The 20,138-nt window shown below is 40.3% G+C and overlaps 1 protein-coding gene across 1 annotated transcript; it reads right to left on the reverse strand.

Annotated features, from left to right (window-relative positions):
- Window positions 1-788: 788 nt before the first annotated feature.
- MBIP (MAP3K12 binding inhibitory protein 1) lies at window positions 789-17,904 on the reverse strand. The gene is made up of 9 exons (XM_048854743.2): window positions 17,696-17,904; window positions 13,099-13,218; window positions 11,145-11,366; window positions 10,954-11,050; window positions 9,141-9,206; window positions 6,644-6,796; window positions 4,045-4,142; window positions 1,895-1,933; window positions 789-1,334 (listed from the first exon to the last, which is right to left on the reverse strand). Exons 1-9 carry the CDS (start codon window positions 17,819-17,821, stop codon window positions 1,230-1,232), a joined length of 1,026 nt encoding a protein of 341 aa, XP_048710700.1. The 5' UTR covers window positions 17,822-17,904; the 3' UTR covers window positions 789-1,229.
- Window positions 17,905-20,138: the final 2,234 nt, after the last annotated feature.

The following is a 20,138-nucleotide window of genomic DNA, read 5'->3' on the forward strand; positions in this document are numbered from 1 at the left end:
GCCTGTGTAAACTTGCCATGAGTTAGAGGCCCAAAGGGTGCACCCAGCTATGTAACAGTATTTAAGAAGGGAAGTGACATTGAGTCTAGATGACCTCAAAACAGTAGAGGACACAGAGGAAAGGCTTGTGCAGCAATGTTGTGTGGGATACCAATGGCAGGGCTTCCAGAAGCAAGAGTTAATCTAAAATATCATTGCATCCACACAAGCCTCAAGGGGGGGGGAGGGGGAGAGAAAGAGAACCTCATTCAGGAATAGTTATTTCCCTTCCAAAGCAGATTTAATTGATGTGGGATAAGACACCAGATAACTCAGAAAAAACACTTGTGGATGCAAAGCAATTTATTTAAAAAACCCCAAAACTGTTCTGTGTGGACAAGGCCCTACCTTCATCTCCTCTCACTGACTTCACACACTTAGTCATCTTAAGTGAGTGGCCTGGTCTAGATTAGGGAATGTTTAAAAATGCATTAAGTAGCATTTAAAAAAATTAGCTCATGGGTTAAACACCTACTGTAGAAATTTTTTTTTTAAGTGTTTAAATCCTATTTTGCTAATTGGTCAGTCTTTACAGGGCTATTGAAAAGTGGGTGCAGTCTGCCTTTGTACACCTGTGTATTTATCTGTAATCACATCTGTATAGCTAGCAATGTATCATGCATATATGTATTGCTGAAGCCTGGGAGAAAATGACAAACACTTTACACAACTTGCTCTTCCTGTGCATACTCTTGATTTTTGTGATACCCTATTTCTTTTTTTTAATACAACAGAAATTCACTCACACATTAAATAGGTTTGTTTTATTTCACAAGATTACTTGTTACTTACATGAACACTGACATTTTAGTTAAGGTAGCCCTTTTGAATATCATTATTCAAAAGATTTTTTCCCTCTGATCCAGAAAAGCACAGATGAAATACATATTTTGCACAGTTAAATTGGCAGTTTTTCACAGCTGAATAATAATGTAGATTCTCCTTTACAACAGAAGGGAATAGATTTTTAGAATGCTACTTCCAATGCATTCTTCATTTTAAAGAAAAAACCTAAGGAACTTGAGATGCTTTTGATTTTGTAACAAGTATTGCCCCAAAAATGTAAGTTTCCAAAAACATCCAAATGAGAGAGTTTGTGTAAGCTTCATTTTCATTACCAAAGTCATCCCAGGTGAAGAGTACTTAAGTCTTTAAGGGTTAAAACGAGATGAGACTATTAGCAAATTTCATCAAAGAAGTTCGTCAACCTCCTTGGACTTTGCATCATTTGTTTTTCTCAGTAATGCTTGTTTAAGTGCATTGATCTTCTCATCAAGTTCAGCCAATGAATATTTCTGTTTTTTTAAAAAAAAAACCAATTTACACATTGGAATTGCTACACAAGTATTCAAGCAAAACTTCACATTTTACTGCAGGAGGAGTCATTCCATATTGAAACTCTTGATGTTTCAGTGCTAAGATGAAAATACATTCAGAAATTTGAAAACTGACTAGTTACCTACAGCGATCTTTTAACCACCTCAATTTAGCAGGAACAAAAAAGGCTGAATATTTGACTCTTTTCAGCAACAGAACAAAGAATGGTTAACTACTTTAACAACTGATGAAAACCAGATAGTGTAAGTATCTGGCTTCTCAAAAATAGCTACCCACTACTGCTAGACAGACTTTCTACTAAAATATTTTTAAAATTTGTGCACTGAAACATATGTACAACCACACAGCTGAAAAACTGGTATTTGAAGGTAACTCGGTAACCCAACATATAGTTAACTACATATATAAAGTAATTATGCTGGCTGTGCACTTTGACAATATTGTATTAAAACATGGAACTACTCGTAAGGTACAAGCATTTCGCAAATTAAGGTAAGTAAAAGTTAATGGCACTTACATGGGGTGATTGGACCTTCCTCCTTTTGCCAGAAAAATTCTAGAGGGAATAAAGATTAACCACAGACTTAATACACAAGAGACAGATGACTGTGTTGTGGGGCCCTGGGCCGGAGCAGTTGGGAGCCCCTCCCCACCCCTTCCACCTGCATTCCCCTGCCTGCCTGGCGCTCCTGCTGGCAAGTGGGATTGCAGTGCAGGAGTGCCCATCTTTTTTCAGGGCCCAGTGGCTAATCAACCACTATTAACCTAGCATTCACCGAGGATTCCTTAAAGTCTGGAAGCTATAAGATCTATTTTATTACTGATACAGGAGTCAGTCTTCAGAGCACTGAAGGGAACACTGACCATCATTCCATAGATACCAAGAAAGCCTCTTCAATTAAGTGAATTTTAGGGGTGGGAGAAATCCCAGGCAGAATCAAACAACCTACTGCTTTTCCAGAGAACAGCCAGAAGCTGCTCAAACTTCTTTACACTGCCCAGCCTGTATACCCCAATCATATCCTAAATAAGGCTGCCTCCAGAGGTAATAGGGTAGTTTGATATTTAGTGCTGATGCCTTGTCCATGCTAGTTTTTTCTCCCTAAGGTTTCTCACCACTGCCAGTATCAATGGTGCAACATTCATGCAGACACAGTACGAATATACTGCTGGCAGTTTAGGCACTGACCTACACTACCTGCACCACTGCTACTGTAAACTCCATCCAAACACCTATTGCTACCCAGAGAAGATCCCAAAGCACTTTGTGTGGGGAAACTCAACATGTTAAGCAGAAAGCTCCCTCCTGCACTACCTTTAATTTCCAAATAGCCTCAAGGTGTAGCCCCATCTACAGCACATATAGCAATCCAAGTAAAAACTTAGGGCTGCATTTAAAATTTAAATTATGGCTGTTCTACTCTTTCTACCAGAAGGCTCCCTCTCCTGCTGGTGTCATTAGGAGAGGTATTCAGTCAGGAAGTGAAAATTCAGGGGAGAGGGCCAGTCCATTTTAGTGACATGGAGAACTGAAGAACAAACATTTCCCCACGGTATTTAACAGGTAGTAACAGCCAAGGCAGGGTTCCCTCCTTTGCCCACTCAGTATATCCCCACTATCAACCCCATCAGCAGCTCTCTCAGTGCTCCAATGTAACAGCTGAATCCCAGGGCTCTTCTCTCTCTCTCTCTGACAGACAACCTGTGGAACTCCTTGCCAGAGGATGTTAAGGCCAAAACTATAACCGGGTTCAAAAAAGAACTACATAAATTCATGGCAAATAGGTCCATCAATGGCTATTAGTCAGGATGGGCAGGGATGGTGTCCCTAAGCCTCCGTTTGCCAGAAGCTGGGAATGGGCAACGGGATGAATCACTTGGTTATCAGTTGTGTTCATTCCTTCCTAAGCACCTGACATTGGCCACTGTTGGAAGACTGGATACTTCAGCTCCTGTCAGGCCGTCTACCATCAGCTCTCCATATTAGCCTTGCTTCTGCTACTCTTGGGGTTCCTCAAACCCCTCCCCCAGGCATGGGGAAGCTGCAGCAGGGTCCCCTCTCCCTCTTCACAAGCTGGCAGATTGGGGGAGCTTCAGTGGGGTCCCCACTCCCCCCTTATCCCAAGCTCAGTGCTGCAGAAGAGGAGGGGGAGGAACAGAGGTATCATCCTGTCCATCTTTCTCACAGGAAGGAGTTGAACCACCTTGAGCCGCTGGGCTCTTTGCTCTCTCTCCTCCTCCTTCCCCTCCTATGAGAACAGCAATCAGAAGGGAGAGGCTCTGCCTGTTTCTGGAAGGGCTTAACTTTGCAAGGGTGCTGGAGCTGCTTGTGTCAGTGAGAGAGGAGCTCCAGTATCTCCTGAAATCCTATCACTTGCAAAAAAAATTGAGTTAGCAATAGCACCGTTCCTCACACCAGTTCTTGACACTAATTCTCTGTGGTCATTAAAATGTAATCAGATTGTGTATAAAAGCAAGAGTGTCACCGGTATGAAAATCATACTTTTGCTCAATTTTAAGTTTTTGTAGTTTAGAAATTTCATAGTTCTATGGAAAAAGTGTTTACCACCTAACTTCATAAGATTTCCTATATCAAAGACTTAAGAAAACAAAGTCCCAACCATATGTAGGTGTGCTGAATAATGGAAGTTAGACAGAATTACTTACCACAGATAGAAAATATTCAGGGGACATTCCTTCCAACTCAAGAATTTTATCTTCAAGCTTTTTAATTCTCTGATAAATATCTCTAGGTACTGGACCACCTAGATGTAACAGTTCAAATAGGAAGAGTCAGGACACCATCTGAATGAATAACATTACTATAAGCTTAAACTTCATAGTAGAGCTTGAAGAATTCACCTACTAGCCAGAAGATGAGATTAAAAAGGTGGGTGGGGAAATAGGAGGAAGGGTAACCAATCTGGTCTGATGAGAAGCCAAGCCCTATTCAGTTGCCAGGAGAGAGAGAGAATGTTGCTGGAATTTCTACAAAGGTGCTGTCCCTGGACCCTGCATAGAACCTAATTCATCACCCTCCAATGTCTGGTGAATTTAAAATTCCATCCTCTCTACCTCGTGGGAGGGATAAGATTTAACACTTTCCATTCTGCAGCTGCAAAGGAGGAGTCTCATCTTCTTTACCCTTCCTCTAGGGGGCGTGTGTGTGTGGAGGGGCGGGGGTTGTTTTTTTTGGGGTGGGGGTGCCTCAGTAACTCTAGTCCCTGTCTCATTGCTTCACAAAAATGCAGGAACATGAAACTGATGCTAGCAGTGTTTTGACAAGCAGCAGTCAGATTGGCTAGTGTGCAGAGGTTCTGGAACTGTCTGCAGACTCTCGAGGGGGGGAAAAAAAAACCTTATCAGATGACACATGAAAGTTATCTTTCCAATCACCAGGCGTAGAAATTGTTTTTAGTGCAAGTAAGTTCTGCAGAAATTTATGACTTAAGTACTAGGGTGATTGGACAAATGGATTTTTTTGAGACATACTTTAGTTCGAAAACCATTTATAGCCTAGAACAGCAATGATTTTGAAACAACTTTGAAAAAAAATTAACTCTAAAAGAAACTTAAGTCCTTCTTCACACATGTTACATCCAGGATTTAAAAAACAAAACCAAAACACCCCACACAGTAGGCTACAGGAGACTTAATACTGGTAAATTTTAAAAGGCAAATCCATTAGTTAGTTTTAGCTGGTAGCATGTATTATACTCTATTCATTAATCTTCTGATAGCTGTGCGTGTGCAACTAGACATTAGCAGGCACCTCATGAACCACCGCTCTACTGATTCTGGGGAAACCTACAATCCCATGTGGTAGTGCACCAAGCATCACCACTTCAAACAGGAGGCAGCTAACAGCCATCAGCAGAGAGCAGGTGGTGACCAGTCACCTATGGGTCCAACATCGATATCTAGAACTGCACTGGAGGGAATTCACCCCTAGAAGTGAGAGAACAGGTGTCCTGATGGCCGTTGCCTACATTCACGGCAAGGAAGGGGGGATATTGTGGAGGAGCAAGGTGAGGGGAGAAAGACCGCCTGCTGTTTCCTGTGATTTTACCACAGCATCTTGGCCTATGACTCAGCTATCTCGTCCACATACTAAATAGAACTGACCATACAAAAACATGCAACGTGATGAGGCAGATTTTATAGTACATGGCAATCTATAAATTGGAGTAAATATTTAGCCCAGTAGCAGCTTTCATCCTGAAAGCTGCAACATGTGTGGTACAATGCAGACATATTTAATCTGTTTTTTTCAAAGTAGTAACTAATGTGGCCCCACCACGCTTTTATTTCCTCTGTTGCCTGCCCATCCACATCTTTACCTTGCATCATTTCCAGCTCCGATTTGATTCCATTAAAGAATCTAGCCCAACCCTTGCCAAACAGTATTGAAATAAGCATTATAGCCGTGGTTTAGCTTTAACTTGCTTCTCTACTTTTGGAGCACACACAGACTGCTTTGTGACCAGCTTCCCGCTCTTCCCAAATACATCACAGTAAGTCCTGGTGAGGGTTTCAAATAGTTTTTCTCCTTATGGCTGGGAAAGCTTTGGCAGGGAATAAGCTTTCTTCCTTCAAGGCCGCTCTGTGTTCAGCAGCTGTTATTTAAAACTGCTCTGCTCTCACTCCTCCTAGTGCTGCTGTCTTTTACTGCAGTGGTAGTAGAAGGGCAGCAGTGCTAGGAGAGAGCTACTCTGACAGCTGGTGAGCAGAGAACAACCCTGCAAAAAGTCCCGCCTCCCCCCTTTTTACTCCTCTGAAACAAGAAGCAGGGAGTGGGTATCTAAAGCAGGTCACATTGTGACAGCTGGAGATTTCCTGTGGGGTGCTAAGAGAAGAGAAAGATGAACTTGAGGCTTTTCCTAGGGCTGTTGACTTGGTCAGGAGTTGACCTGAGATGGATAGGAACTGAGTTGAGACCGAGAGATCTTGCAGTGTTTCAGCTGGCCTGACCCTTACAGAGAAAATTCTGCCATCTACTACTGCAGAGATGTGCTGAAAAGTATGCAATCCACAGTCATAGACTGAACTTGAAACCTTGCCTAACTGTACTATATTAGGTTTCAGAGTAACAGCCATGTTAGTCTGTATTCGCAAAAAGAAAAGGAGTACTTGTGACACCTTAGAGACTAACCAATTTATTTGAGCATAAGCTTTCGTGAGCTACAGCTCACTTCATCGGATGCATACAGATAATTACAGTACAATCTAATATATTAATCACACAATTAAAGCATGTGGTACAAACCTGTTTGTAACCGTAAATGAGCTTCAATGTTTTGCAGTCTTTCCTCTACTGCTTGGTTTCCACAGTCACGAAGCAGGATACTTCCTTTGTGATTGGACCCGTGTGTTCCTTCAGATCTAGTCTGAGGACCATAGGTATTCACAACTCTAGAAACTAGGTTAAAAGAGGTTACACGATTACCACATGTGCGCATGTAGTCAGTTCTTCTCATATCAAGAACTTTTTCATTTAAGGAATAATGTAATGAAAATGTTTAATTTTTTTAGTACAGTAGTTTTACTAACTTCACTGTGATAACCGATCTAATTTTACTACAACTTTTAATGTGGTAAATGTCTCTGGGACTTTTAAGACTAGAGGTTCAATAAAATGCATTTCTTAAAGTATACTGCCTAATCAAAAATTAGGTATGGATAAAAATAACTCAAAGCTTTAATTTGTCTTTATCTGAGGCAAAGGGCAATTTCTCTTCCATGTGGCAAACGTTCAAGAATGTTTTGAGTGACGTTTTGTCTTTTAGCTGCTAATCTCAATAACAGCAATAGTTCCATCAGTATCTGAAAAACAAATATGACATCCAAGCTAAATTTGTGATTGGCTACAGCTAGTGTGAGAGTGGGAAGAAAAGTCAAGAAAAAGCCATGACCTAACATTATGGGATGCATTACAGCTACCACTATGTTAACAAGTAGAATATAGGGGGAGAAACCACCACAAGAATTAGCAGAAATATTAGCAAGGGAGTTCTCAATGTTTTGTTCTTTGGGTTTGCAACTTGGGAGTCTGGTTGGACCCTTCGCTGCTTCTGGATGCTCAGATAGCTGTGGCCAAGCGTGCTTTTTTTCCCAACCAAGTCAAAAATCTCTTGACCAATCTTTGTGGCAAAATCCACAAACAACATTATCCATTCTTCTGGGTGGTCTTACTGCACTGTGCTGTACCTGAACACCATTCAGGAAATTTCAGATGGTGCAGCATGCTGCTGTAGGCTTACTGCGCATTTCATGCAGCGAGCATGTTACACTTGTGCTCCAAAGTCTGCATTGGCTTTGTTTCCAATTCTTTTTTCCAGGTGCAAATAAATGTGCTGGTTTTGACTTATCAAAAGGTCTGAACAGTATGGAACCTCTTCTATAATACTGTGCTGAAGCTAAAACACTTCAACTAACAGCCTCAGGTTTAAAAAAGAAGGGACCTTAACTCTGGACCTCAATTCTCCAATCTTTCTCCTGGCACAACAGAAAATGGTTAAGCTTTGCAACATGCTAGGACGCTAATCCACTGTATTATCCTAGACTTTTTCTAAACGGGTGATTGAGTGGGTAGCACAGGTAGACTTTCAATTTTCAGGAGGGGCGGGGAGTACTTTCATTATTGTATTTCAAATAAGTTGTACATGTGCCTAGACAGCACTGATCAGGCACATTTTTGCACACTTAATTTCAGCACTTGGGAGATTTTTGGGTCAATTCCCTACTGTTCCAGATTTCCTGTGTGACCTCTGGCAAAGTACTTGGCCTCTTTGTGCCTGAAGAGTAATACTTCTCTACCTCCTAGGGTGTTGGGAGAATTAATATATTAAAGACTGTGAGGTGTTCAGATACTACAGTGATGGGGGCCATATAATTCCCTAACTAGACAGAGAGAATAAGGATTATTTTATACACTTTTTTTTCCTGTTTTTTCCCCCCTTTTAAAATGTTTTTGGGGGAGAATCTTGCTCGCTGGGTTGTCCCCTCCCATGCAGTGCTGCTGCACCCTCTCCATCATCAGAATAGTACTGAGAGGAGATGGCAAGAGTTTAAGACCTCCCACAACATTGGCCAAGGAACTTAGTGGGGATGGAGAAGAGATCAACACCTTCCACTCAGGATGGCTAGAGCAGTCTCCTCTTCCTCATGTGGCAATGTCCACTAGCAGTAAGTGAAGGAGCATTTAATATCTGAGCAATCCCTGGGATAATGAAGAAAACGTAAAGCCTTGCAGTACAATAATTCTGTAATTATAACTTAATCTGGGTTTGCCTCCCTTTTCAATACAACTATTTTGGTTAGAGGGATGTTGATAATTTAAAAAAAAAATCCAATTCCTTAGCTATGTTGCTAAAACCAATTTAAATTGTTAAATACAAATAATACTTTTTTTCACCTACACATTGGGATTTTGGGTTTTTCTTTTTTATAAATCTTTCATCTCAGACAATGAAGACAGACTAGTTTATTTTTGCTTCTGGTAAAAGACACCTTTAGGTTCTCATGCACTTGTACAGTGCTGCTGGCTTTGGGATGGAAACTTTGCAGGGGGAATGATTCAAAACTGTTTTTATTAGACAAATCAATACAAATGTTTCCATGATATTTTTAATGTTCTATACAAGAATGTACACATTTCAGTTGAGCCACATTTGATCAGGCATTGTCCCCATCTGGACAGTGTTCATTGTGGCGAATATATTTTGAAGACAAAATTACATAGATATTAATTAATTACTGCTTACCCTTTACATGACTTTTAAATCCAGGATAAGGTGTGAAAACTGCATCTGTTCTGGCACAGCTGTTCTCTAAGGAAATTTAAAAAATTAGAGCCCTTAAGTGCATATTTGTAAATTAAAATGCTCTGACCACTGGCTTTTGGCACATCAAATTTAAATTCCTCTTCCTCCAAGGTATGAAAGGCCTAGGCCCCAGTCCTGTGAACACTTATATACAAGTGGACCCACTGAGTTCAATGGGACTACTCACCTGTATAAAATTATTCACATGTGTAAATGTTTTCAGGATTAGAACAATAATCTGTTCCAATTTACATGTGTTCTAATTGTCCTCATCTCCTTGGTCCATATGTTTCTCCATATCTTCTACTTATTGCTTCCTTTTCTTTCAACCCCTACTTTAGGTTTGGTTTTCTATCTTTGTGCCCATAAACTCTTCTCCCTCTTCTTCAAGTCCCTCCTTAAAGCTAGTTTCTTCCACGAATCCTTCTTATTGTAGAGGGGGCTCCACATCAGTGCATCTTGTTCCACTTTCCCTTCTCTATATTGATGTCCTGTGGCTTTATTATTATTAATAGTAGTAGTATTGTAGCTTGTAAAATCTGAGCCCCCACCCCCACCCAAGAACAGAGCCCATCTCTCATTTCCTCTCATCATATTCTAGCATTTGTATTTTATTCTTGTCCATGTACTTAGAGCAATATTAATGGGTTTTTATAATAAAATGAGCATAACAGAGAAGTTCTAGAATCAGCTCTTCTGCATGTAAGCTTTAAAGTGACATTATCTAGCACCTCTTAAACAGTCTATTCACTTTTAATGTTTCTGAATATTAGTCGAACTTTTATAATTTCATTCCAACTTGTATGAAAGTTATAAAACTGATCTTTGAGATCTAAAGCATAGCAGGCACAACTATTATTTGTGATATTTGGGTTAATAGCTACTGGGAAGATACTAGAGGACATAGGAAAACTGCAGTAGTTTACTCATTTATAGATAAGTCTCTTCAAAACACTTTTTTACAATTGTTTTCCTCTGTATATTATCACTGAGTGTTTAAGTAGGACACATTTAAAAAAACAACTTAAGACCCTTCACATTTTTCATTAGTAACTCAGTACTAAATTTAGAATTCTCTAGTAATGTAAATAATTTACAATGAAATATATTCTCTTTTAATCAAACTATTATACTTCCTCTAAGTTTGGACTTTCAAGAAACAATTGGTAAGACATTATTTGCACTGCAATTCTCCTCCATTAACTTAATTTAGTGTTCCTTTTTAAAGTCAACAATTACAATAACTTCATAAAGTAAGTATCTTCACATTAATGAGGTCATTTGATTATAGACTCTGCAGTTTTTAAAATATAGTAACAGCTCCTCTTAATCAGTATGGACTCCATGAAACTTAGAAAGATCAGAACACTAGTACTGGGAGATTTCAGGAGTAGCAGCTGTATTAGTCTGTATCCGCAAAAAGAACAGGAGTACTTGTGACACCTTAGACACTAACAAATTTGAGCATAAGCTTTCATGGGCTACAGCCCACTTCATTGGATGCATAGAATGGAACATATACACACACACACGAAAAGGTGGAGTAGAGGCTAATTAAGATGAGCTATTATCAGCAGGAGAAAAAAAAAAAACTTTGTCTATCCAATTTCCACATCACACATACAAATGGTCTTTGTTTTTTTAAATATAAACTATTTTAAAAATGAAGTTTGTTTTTAAAATATAAATGACATTTTAAAACAAAAATAATGTTTAAATTGCGAGGAAGATTAAACTCTGGTTGGATAATTACCTTGATTACAATCAATAACATTGCAAAATTCCCTGACATTATTTTCATTGATCTCAGCTTGTTTCCTCTCAATGAAGGCTGATATCCTCCTGTCAATCTGCAGGTAATAAACATGGAAACATATCTATTTCATTGTTGTAATTCAAAAAGAAAGAGGCCATTTCTCAAATCTAGACAAGATGGTCACTTACTTCTGCTTTTCCAGCTTTTATCTGGACCACTTCTGGGTCAAAATTAATATGAACCTCTTTCAGATCTCCTGAATCATAACTTGTATATTTTTCTTCTATCTGTGAGGTACTATCAGATAATTTTGAATTTGTATCCAACTTCTTGCCTTCTGTTTTATCTGCATCTTCAACAGTGACTATATTTTCCTCTTTAATCATTGACTGGAGTTTTTCTAAAAGAGGCTGAAACAAAAAAGTATATATGGTAGGGTTTAAAATAGCCACATGCTTCTCATTGCAATTTCTAAAAAGACTGGTTAAAATAATTTGAGACACCATAGACTATCAACCTGATATACAATCCAATAAAAAACTAAAAATATAGCACTTCCAAATTTTATGCCCTTATGACCACAGCCTGTTACAGGTTTGTATATGAGAAATTGAAAAAATCCAAAATGTCTGAGCAAATCTGTCTGCTGCTCATCTGTTATGAGCCAAATCAAAGCTTCAGCCTTCGCCACCAATGACACTTAATTAACATGTCATTCAGATGCCTACTCAGAACACTAGGCTTAGTATTTTTCCTCCTTAACATGAGAGCCAATGCTCTCATTCTGTAAAGCCCTTACTTTATCACTACAGATTCTCCACTTGAAACTGCAGTTGCCCAAAGTGTATGAGACAACACAGACATGAAATATATAGGTGTTATGCTGAACAATCATGCTTTTCTTGATACGGCTGATTATCTACTTATATTACAAAATTAAATGAGAGAAAGCACTGGTATCCATAGCAGCAAAATAAATGCTTATCATTCTACTGGATGTTCTTGCACAAGATGTAAAAACAAAAGCCTAGCACAAAAATAAGTTGGGACTACACATCTTTCCCGCCCCCCCCCCCCCCACTTAAAGTCTTCTCTGAATTTTATAGCTTCTTTCTCCCCTACAAAACTAGGATTAATTATTACTTTTAACAGGACAATTTCTACCAGTCTAATTTTCTGAAAAGGAATGAAATTAGTGTCTACATTTAAGGAGACAGCAAGTAATTTTTACTTGCTTTTAACCTTACATTTTGTCTTTTTGTTTACACATCGAGTCTTTAATATGATAAAACAAAGGCCCTTTTTCATCCTGTAGACTAGCAAGTTAACAAGTTCCTCTAATTTTACCCCATCCCCCCAAATACAATACACTTGAATCATTCACTGAACAGATAAAATGAAAAATTTGAAATGTATTCAAATCACCACCTTCTTCAGATGTCAGATCACGGAGCAGCAAGGGCTCAATTCTGTTCAGCTATTGACTGGCCAAAAAACCCAAAACCAACCAACCACACACACACAATCACAACTAAATTACAGTGTAGTTGCTACTTCTGATAGGGCCAAAAAGTTTCAAATAGTTAACAAAAATGCAGTGACTGGCTACTTGGCAAAATGAGACATTAATGTCAAATTACTTTCTTGTTAAAACCTATGCTGAAAATGTTTAATTGCAGTAAGACACTCCAGGATGTGTCATGCTGGGATAATGCCACTTCTTGAACCACTGAAAGCACTCCATGAGCCTCAAAACTCACCCAAGGCATGGAATCATTATCATAGCATGACACACACCTGCCGTGTCTTATTGCTTAATTATAACTCACCATAGATGGAAATGTATTGAATTTACAATGCAAGTCTAGAAATCAATGGGGCTGCATTTGTTCAATCTTCTTACCCTTAGTGGCCTGGTAGGCTATTCCCACAACTGTTCTGACAACTCTGTAAGATAACAGGTTTGAGTACCTATGAAGTGTAGTGGAATCCCAAATGTATAACATACTTGCATGCTTCTTAAGTTAAATACTTCAATACCAAATCAAAACAATTGAAAATATGCAGTTTATATGATCTAGCTACATTTAAATGCAGCTAGATCTCTTTGGTCAAGTTTAAAGTGTCCAATAAAATATTTACCTGCAAATATAAAATATGTTGTTGAAGTGCACTAAAGAGCAATGTAGGCTGGAGTGCCGAAGTACTTTGAAGCTTGCTCCAATCGATTACAATTTTCACCGCATCATCTCCAAGGTTAAGCTTCAAAAGGGCAAACAAGCATTATCACAAAAATTACACCATTATGCTGTATTACAGAATGTCATAGAAGTATATGGGACTTCTACAGGATAACAAAAATTCTCAGCCTGTTGATTGCATTTTATGTGAAAGAAGAATGGTTTTAAAATGTTAGTCTTGCATTGAAACTTCAATTGTAACTATCACTCCAAGTAAATTACTGTGTATGTTTGCATGAAGTCTGATTTTTTTTAAAAATACTCTTTAGTTCATGCAAAAAAAATGGCATTGGTTAACTTAGCCTTTTAATCTGTCAGCTGTTAAATCAGTCTATCAAATCAGCTTCTATCAACTGTTACAATAAAATATTTTGTTTATTACTGTAGTTTGCTTTTATTTTAGCTGGTTTGACAGCATAGCTAGTGACAAGACAAAGCCGCCAATATACTTGTTTCACAGAGATTATTGCTTTGCAAACGGTGGGGGAAAAAAATAGGTAAAACGTGTGTTTAATTACTGGTATGTTAAAATAAACTGTGGCCTTGATTCTGAGGTGTGCTGAGTGCTTGCAACTCCCACTAGGAAGTGTGGGCACCAAGCACCCTTCCAGATCAGGTTTTAGTCTAAAAAGAATTTTAAATTACATTTTTCTTTTGCAAGAAGCCTACATAAATAAATCTTTACCAAACCCCAGGTTAAGCAAAATGCAGACTGTGCAGCAGGATCTTCTCCACCCCATGAAACCTACTTCAAAATCCAAGTTTAACTTTTCTATGCAACTGAACCATTGCAAACCCATACTACAAAAACAAATTCCATGAGATTATACTCCTTAACGAAAACGATGGACAATTTACAGATTATGCACATATTGAAGTTAGCTTTTAGAAACTGCGTTGATCATGCATCTATTAAACCTCTAATCAATGTGCATGTTTATAAAAATTTCATTTTACAGTACTACACTTCATTAATAATCACTAATGAAATGCATGCATGCTCTTCATTTTCACCTCTATTTTTTTTCAATAAAACTTGCTGCTCTCACAGAGCCTGATCCTGAGAAATAGTAAGCACTAGACAACTTCAACCAAAGCCAAATAGGTTGTTTTCCAACCAAATAAGGCATTAAAGACTCCCCAAAAGTGAATGAAGAGCTCTATACTTAGGCATAATTCCTATTTAAAATCAACAGGGGTTGCATGATTCAGTGACACTCAGAATCAGGTCCATAATTCCTAATTCATTCACATACTTGTGCTGCTAGATCAATATGATGCTCACAAATAGTGCAAGCTTCCAGTTTTTAAAAAGAAAATTAGACTACAGCTAGATGATTCTGAGTTTGCATGCCTGAAGCAGAATACCTTTTACATATACCTCCCCAAAGTAGGGGCCAGCTAATGGGACCAAATGTGGGTAAGAAAACAGAATGCATGTATTTAGTTCTTGAGGATTTCAACAATTTTTTTAAAGGGCTGACAATTGAAGATTGAAACAATGAGCAAAAATAGATCTGAAGCACAACATACATAGTGAGAATCAAATGTGAATAAAGTAAACAGAATGCTAGCAATACACTGGGAGGCAAAGCAATTTAATATATAACTACTTTACATATTTGCAGTAAAAACAAGAACAGTGATATACCTAAAAAAAGATATGAAGCTGATCCTGCATCCTTAAACAGGCAGCATTCTCATTCCTGTTCTGCTTGAGTAAATGTGCAAGATCAGAGCCTAAGCCAATACACAGGAAAGGAGATGGGGGACTCACCAATTCGTATAGCGGCAGAAAAACTAGTGAAATGAGTCTGTATTTTTCTTCTTACTCAGCATCAAAATTCTAAAAACTAACAGTCACAACAGGTTCAAGCTTTCCATCTTTTGGTTCAGCTAGATATAATATCTAATATTTTTAGCTATATTTAAAGCAAGATTTTATTCTTTTTGGTATTTAACCTGCACATACTGTATCAGGAAAATTCATGCTTTGGTAAGAATGCTCATTTTGAGCATTTTATTTACCTAAGAAAGTGAAATTTAATGTACATTTTATTTAGCTTATGAGATTATTTATCTGCATCTATGGTGCCAATCAGGCATACGCACAGTTTGTGCTAAATGTTTCCACAAAACAATATACAATACACTATTTTGGATATTGTTACTTATAATGTCTGCTAACAGTCAGTGGGAGTACCTATACCACGTATTATAGATTAAAAAGAGTACTCCTCAATGATCCCGCTTTTCAAATAGTCACAGCAACAGTTGTATGCTTCACTTGATATTTTGTGGCTCCTATTTAGGCAGTTCAAAGTGCAGAAACTTAGCAAGATTTTTGAATGGGAATAATTTAGTGATAAACAGTTAAAAAGGGTAAGTGAAAAGATTGGGGTTTTTTATTCACAGGCACGCTTTAATCACGCGTAAAGACTAACCCCTATGTATTACTACACTAATAAATACTGAATACGCAAATTAAGCTGTCATAGTAATGTTTCCTTTTTCCTTAGACTTGTAAGGACTGTGATAAACAGACTGAAAAGTTATAGTTTCTGCAGCTACTACACTAGTACTGGCTGACAATCTATTTTGTTGCAGTTGACGGTAACTTTAAGTCACTCCATCACAATGGATATCTTTGCGGCTTGATCAGCATGTGGACCTTACTACACATGTGCTACTAGGCCCAGAATCTAAAATACAGCCCTATAAGTAGCCAAGCTTCGGGTAACCAGTGAAGTACTGAATAAGGGACAGAGCTTAACCATTTTTAAAACATTAAGTGCAAGGATTTAAGCTGTTACATAGGGTGTGTCATCTTTAGCATCAGGTACCTAGTTTACATTATGTATATATGCCAGCTCTTGCTTTTTATATATGAGGTTGACATTTCTGCAGTGTTGCGAAGCACAAAAGGAACAGTGCTCCTTTACAGTAACATGTATATAGTAGTGGTCACAGAATATAATTTTTTTTCTTCACCCACTCAGTTGTTGTCATTAAAGAAGAATTATGGAAAATGCTGTCCACAATACAAAGGGAGGCTTTTGTGTAATGCTAGCCTGATACATCTAATACTTAGCACTTTACTACCTCTGAGCACTGTATAACCATTAACCAATCCACACAGCATTCCTATTAGAGAGATAGGCGAGTGTTGTTACAGATGTAGAAAAACTAAGATACATAAAGGTTAATGCCCAAGTTTTCAGACCCTTTATTTTGAGTGCTTAGATAGCTATGGTCTGACTAGTAAAAGGTGCACAGCAGCTGCAGCACCCACTTGAAATGGCAAGAGAGGAGACTTGTTTTTACCAATACAAAAAGAAGTCAATGTTTAGTGGCTAGACTGAGGAATAGTTGGGGAAAATAGATATCTACTTTACAAAAAGATTAAGAAAATGTTTGAAGTGGTATATATTTCTCTCCCTCTAACTCACCCTTCAGCTGTAGCTTCTAACCTTGGGCCCTAAATACTTGTGCATGGTTTAACTTCACAAACTTGAGACGTTCCACTGATTTCAACAGAGGTACTCATGAGCTCACAGGACTGGGATTTTTTGGGGATTGTAAACAATTTGAGGCAAGGACTATGTCTGCCCATGGACCCTGATCTTGATCACAGCCTCTGAGCACTACTGTAATATCACTACTTAATGACAGTGGGCTCTCCTCACCTCTAAAAACAGGCCCCAGATTTTTCATCTTAAAGCACCCCCAAAACTGCAGCCACTTCTAAAAATATGGCCCAAAGAAACTTGCTCATACCCCACAGCAGCAAAGTCATTGGCAGAGCCAAGCCCAAAAGTCTACGTAGTTCTAACGTCAAGTGTCTTGATCATTTTTTTCCAATTTATAATGGACTACTTAATGGTTTGTGGACAACACTCATACTAACCTGTTGTGTGTGATAAAATCTACACACTTTGTCATATGAAAAAAATTTCCTTCACAAATAAATTAATACATTTAGGCATATACTCTGCAGGCAATAGTCAAATTTTTAAAGCCACAGTTAACAGCAACACATTTGCTTTGCTGTTGACATGAAACAAAGTAGCAATGAGAGTCTGTACACCATCCATCACTCAAGTAGCAGCAAGATATTTGATCCTTGGTAACAGCAGGTACCAAATGACCATGAAAGCACTCCCAAATGAAAGGATTCCTCCCCTCCCCCCTAATAAGGGAGTCTTGGCTGGATTATGAATTGCAAGTCGATTTCTCACCAAATAAACCCAAATTGTCCTATCGCCCGCCCCCCAGGCACACCCCCTGCTGCCTTTGGTTACTTTCATCCCCTCGCCCTGGACAGCTGCTACGCCCCCCAGGGGTCTCTCCCCACCACCATGCCCCCTTGCCTGTAACTCTGCTGCTCCCCCCAAACGGGCTCACCTCCCATGCCCCTACCAGCAGGGATTTGCACCATTCCCTACCCCGCAGAGCTGCTGCTGCTACCGTCGCCCGCCCGCCGCTCTGCCCTCACTGACCTGCCCCGTCAGCCTGGTCAGGGAGCGCAGGGCGCCGCTCAGCACCTCCCTGGCGGCCGGGGCGGCGAGAGTCTCCGGCGTGTGAGCATCGGGCTGACGCTGGTTGGGCTCCCCCACGGCGGCCATGACACCTGGCCAGGCTGCTGGCTGCGGGGACCATTCCTCCGCCGCCGTCGCTCTGAGATGACGAGTCCCACGGGCGGCCGGAGTGCGGCGGAGAGCCGGGTGTGTCCCCGCCCACAGGCCCGACTGACGGGCGGAGCGGCCAATCCTCGGCTCCGCTCTCGGGCCAGGCCTGCGATGGGCAGCGGGGGCTGCTGAGCCCTGGCTGAGCCGGGGACTGTTGTATCGAAGCAGGGAAGGGCCCGCTGGCAGAGCCCTTCCCCGGCACGGAGCGCCGAGAGCCGGCCAGTGTTTGGCCCCTGTCTCCTGAATGCCCTCTGCCAGGGACTGGAGTTTGGGGGCAGGGTCCTGGTGCGGGCTCTGGGTCTGCCAGCCAGCGAGTTCAAACCCCCTGAGTCAATCATGAGACTGGCTTTAAAATCGTGGTTCTTAGCTTCGCGGGTTGAAGCTTTGCAGGGTCACCCTGTCAGGCTTGTCTCTGCAACCCTACGGATTAGAACCTGAATGTTTTAAAATGAAAGGTGAGCTCCCCGGGTAATAGCCTGGGGGCTTTTAGAAAAACACCAGAGTATTGTGAGACTTGTGACAATATAGACAATGTGGGCAACATGGTTTTTGTGGAGTTGTTGCGTTGGGATGTTTTGGGTTCCAGGTTTGAGGGTTCAGTAGGGATGGCTGGATTGGCTCTATTTTGACAGTACAGTTTGGGGCGGGTAGATCCAGCTTTACCTTTCTGTTTGGAGCAGCTGCCTGATCTGACCTATGCCTGCCACCTTTCTTTACTGTAGAGCAATGTCACCCCCATCCCTGCTTCTTTCAGAGATACAATAGCTTGGACTCAGTAACTTCATTATTTTGGGAGGATGGTCGAGAGCAGTGATTTGCCACAGGCTGGCTGTGGAGGTCAGCTTCATGTGCCGCTGAGTTTCAATGTAAATAAACCTGAGCTCCACCATCCTTTCCACAAGCATGACTCACTCAGCGTAGCTTCATTCTCATTCCCTCAAAGCTTTGCCCACCTAGTCCTGCTCCACCATAGCTTGGCCCACTTGCACTCATGCTGCTTCACTCTCTCCCACCCTTTCACTCTGTAGCAGCCTCACCCTTCCTGTGCTGCAGTTTCAGCCACCTATACAATGTACTGCCATAGCTATACCAATGGACATAAGTGCCTTGCAAGCATGCACATACACTTCATCATAGCATCACCTAGCATACCCAGATCTTTTTATTTTATTTATATTATAATAATGTTGTCTAGAGACCACAGTTAAGAATGGGGATTTGTTTTGCTAAGCACAGTTGAAACGCAGGTAAGAGCCAATTCATGTCCCAAAGAGCTGAATAAACAAGCCAGATATAAAGTGAGACAAAGGGATATAACATACAAGCAGATTGAACAAAATTATGCTTTGTAAACATGTTAATTACACATTTTTGTAGCTGTTGCTTGGTTGGGTTTTTTGTTATAGTTTTTGGCTGAGGCTTGTAGGTAAGGAGGGAAGGCAGGAAGGAATTAACTGAAAGGAAAACAAAGGAAGTGAGAAGGGACATTGAGTGGTGAGGGGGAGAATGAAAGAAAGATGGGGAGAAGAAAGGATGGAGGGCAGTACGAGCGAGTCTGAAATTAAGAGAGTGAGAGAGAATGTCTAGAGTAAGAACTTATAGCATCATCTGTGTCCAGAGTTCTCTGCTGAAATTTCTTCTACAGTTGCTCCTGCTGGCTTCCTCTGGGCTGTGTCCACTTGCTCCTCAAACACCTTTGAGGAACAGTGGGCACTGTCTGCGGTTCTCTGCTTGGTGTTCCCTTCTAGCTCCTGGCTTATGTCCCTGTAACCTTCACTCCTGTCCCTGTTTTCTCCTTAGTTGTCCGCCATAATTATTTGAGCTCTGGGTTCAATAGCTAAAGGAGGGGCCTTCAGCTGTGGGTGGGTTTGTGCTCCCCTACCTTCCCAGGACTTCAAGAGGTGCTCCTGCTGGCTTCAGTCTCTGGTCCCTGGGCTGGTGCTGTGTTGGAGTTTTTCCTCTTCCCTGAGTCTGCATGGCTGGAGGTGAAGGGAAGGCCTAGTTCCCTCATAATGGGGCCCTCCTTGCATTGTTCAGGGTCCTGAGGAATCATGGAGGAAAGGAGTAGCCCCAGCTGGATCAGATGTGATCTCCCTCCCTGCTTCTCCCAAAGCTATGCCAAAGTCAAAACACAGTGAAGATTAGGTACTATGAGATCAAACCTAGGCTGGGATATAAGGCTGACATTGGTGAGTTTACCTTTTGATAAAACTAAAATGCCTTGTCTTTACTATGTTTTTACCTTGGGGTAGCT

The sequence above is a fragment of the Caretta caretta genome, chromosome 6, assembly GCF_965140235.1.
Source record: "Caretta caretta isolate rCarCar2 chromosome 6, rCarCar1.hap1, whole genome shotgun sequence".
Lineage (NCBI taxonomy): Eukaryota > Metazoa > Chordata > Testudines > Cheloniidae > Caretta > Caretta caretta.

What these genes read in the sequence shown, in the direction of transcription:
- MBIP (XM_048854743.2), bottom strand. Translation starts at nt 17,821, where the DNA reads ATGGCCGCCGTGGGGGAGCCCAACCAGCGTCAGCCCGATGCTCACACG. An exon ending in TGACCAGGCTGACGGGGCAG is followed by an intron (nt 13,219 to 17,695) that starts GTCAGTGAGGGC and finishes GCCCTTTTGAAG; the next exon opens with CTTAACCTTGGAGATGATGC. An exon ending in GGAAGGTCCAATCACCCCAT is followed by an intron (nt 1,335 to 1,894) that starts GTAAGTGCCATT and finishes TTAAAAAAACAG; the next exon opens with AAATATTCATTGGCTGAACT.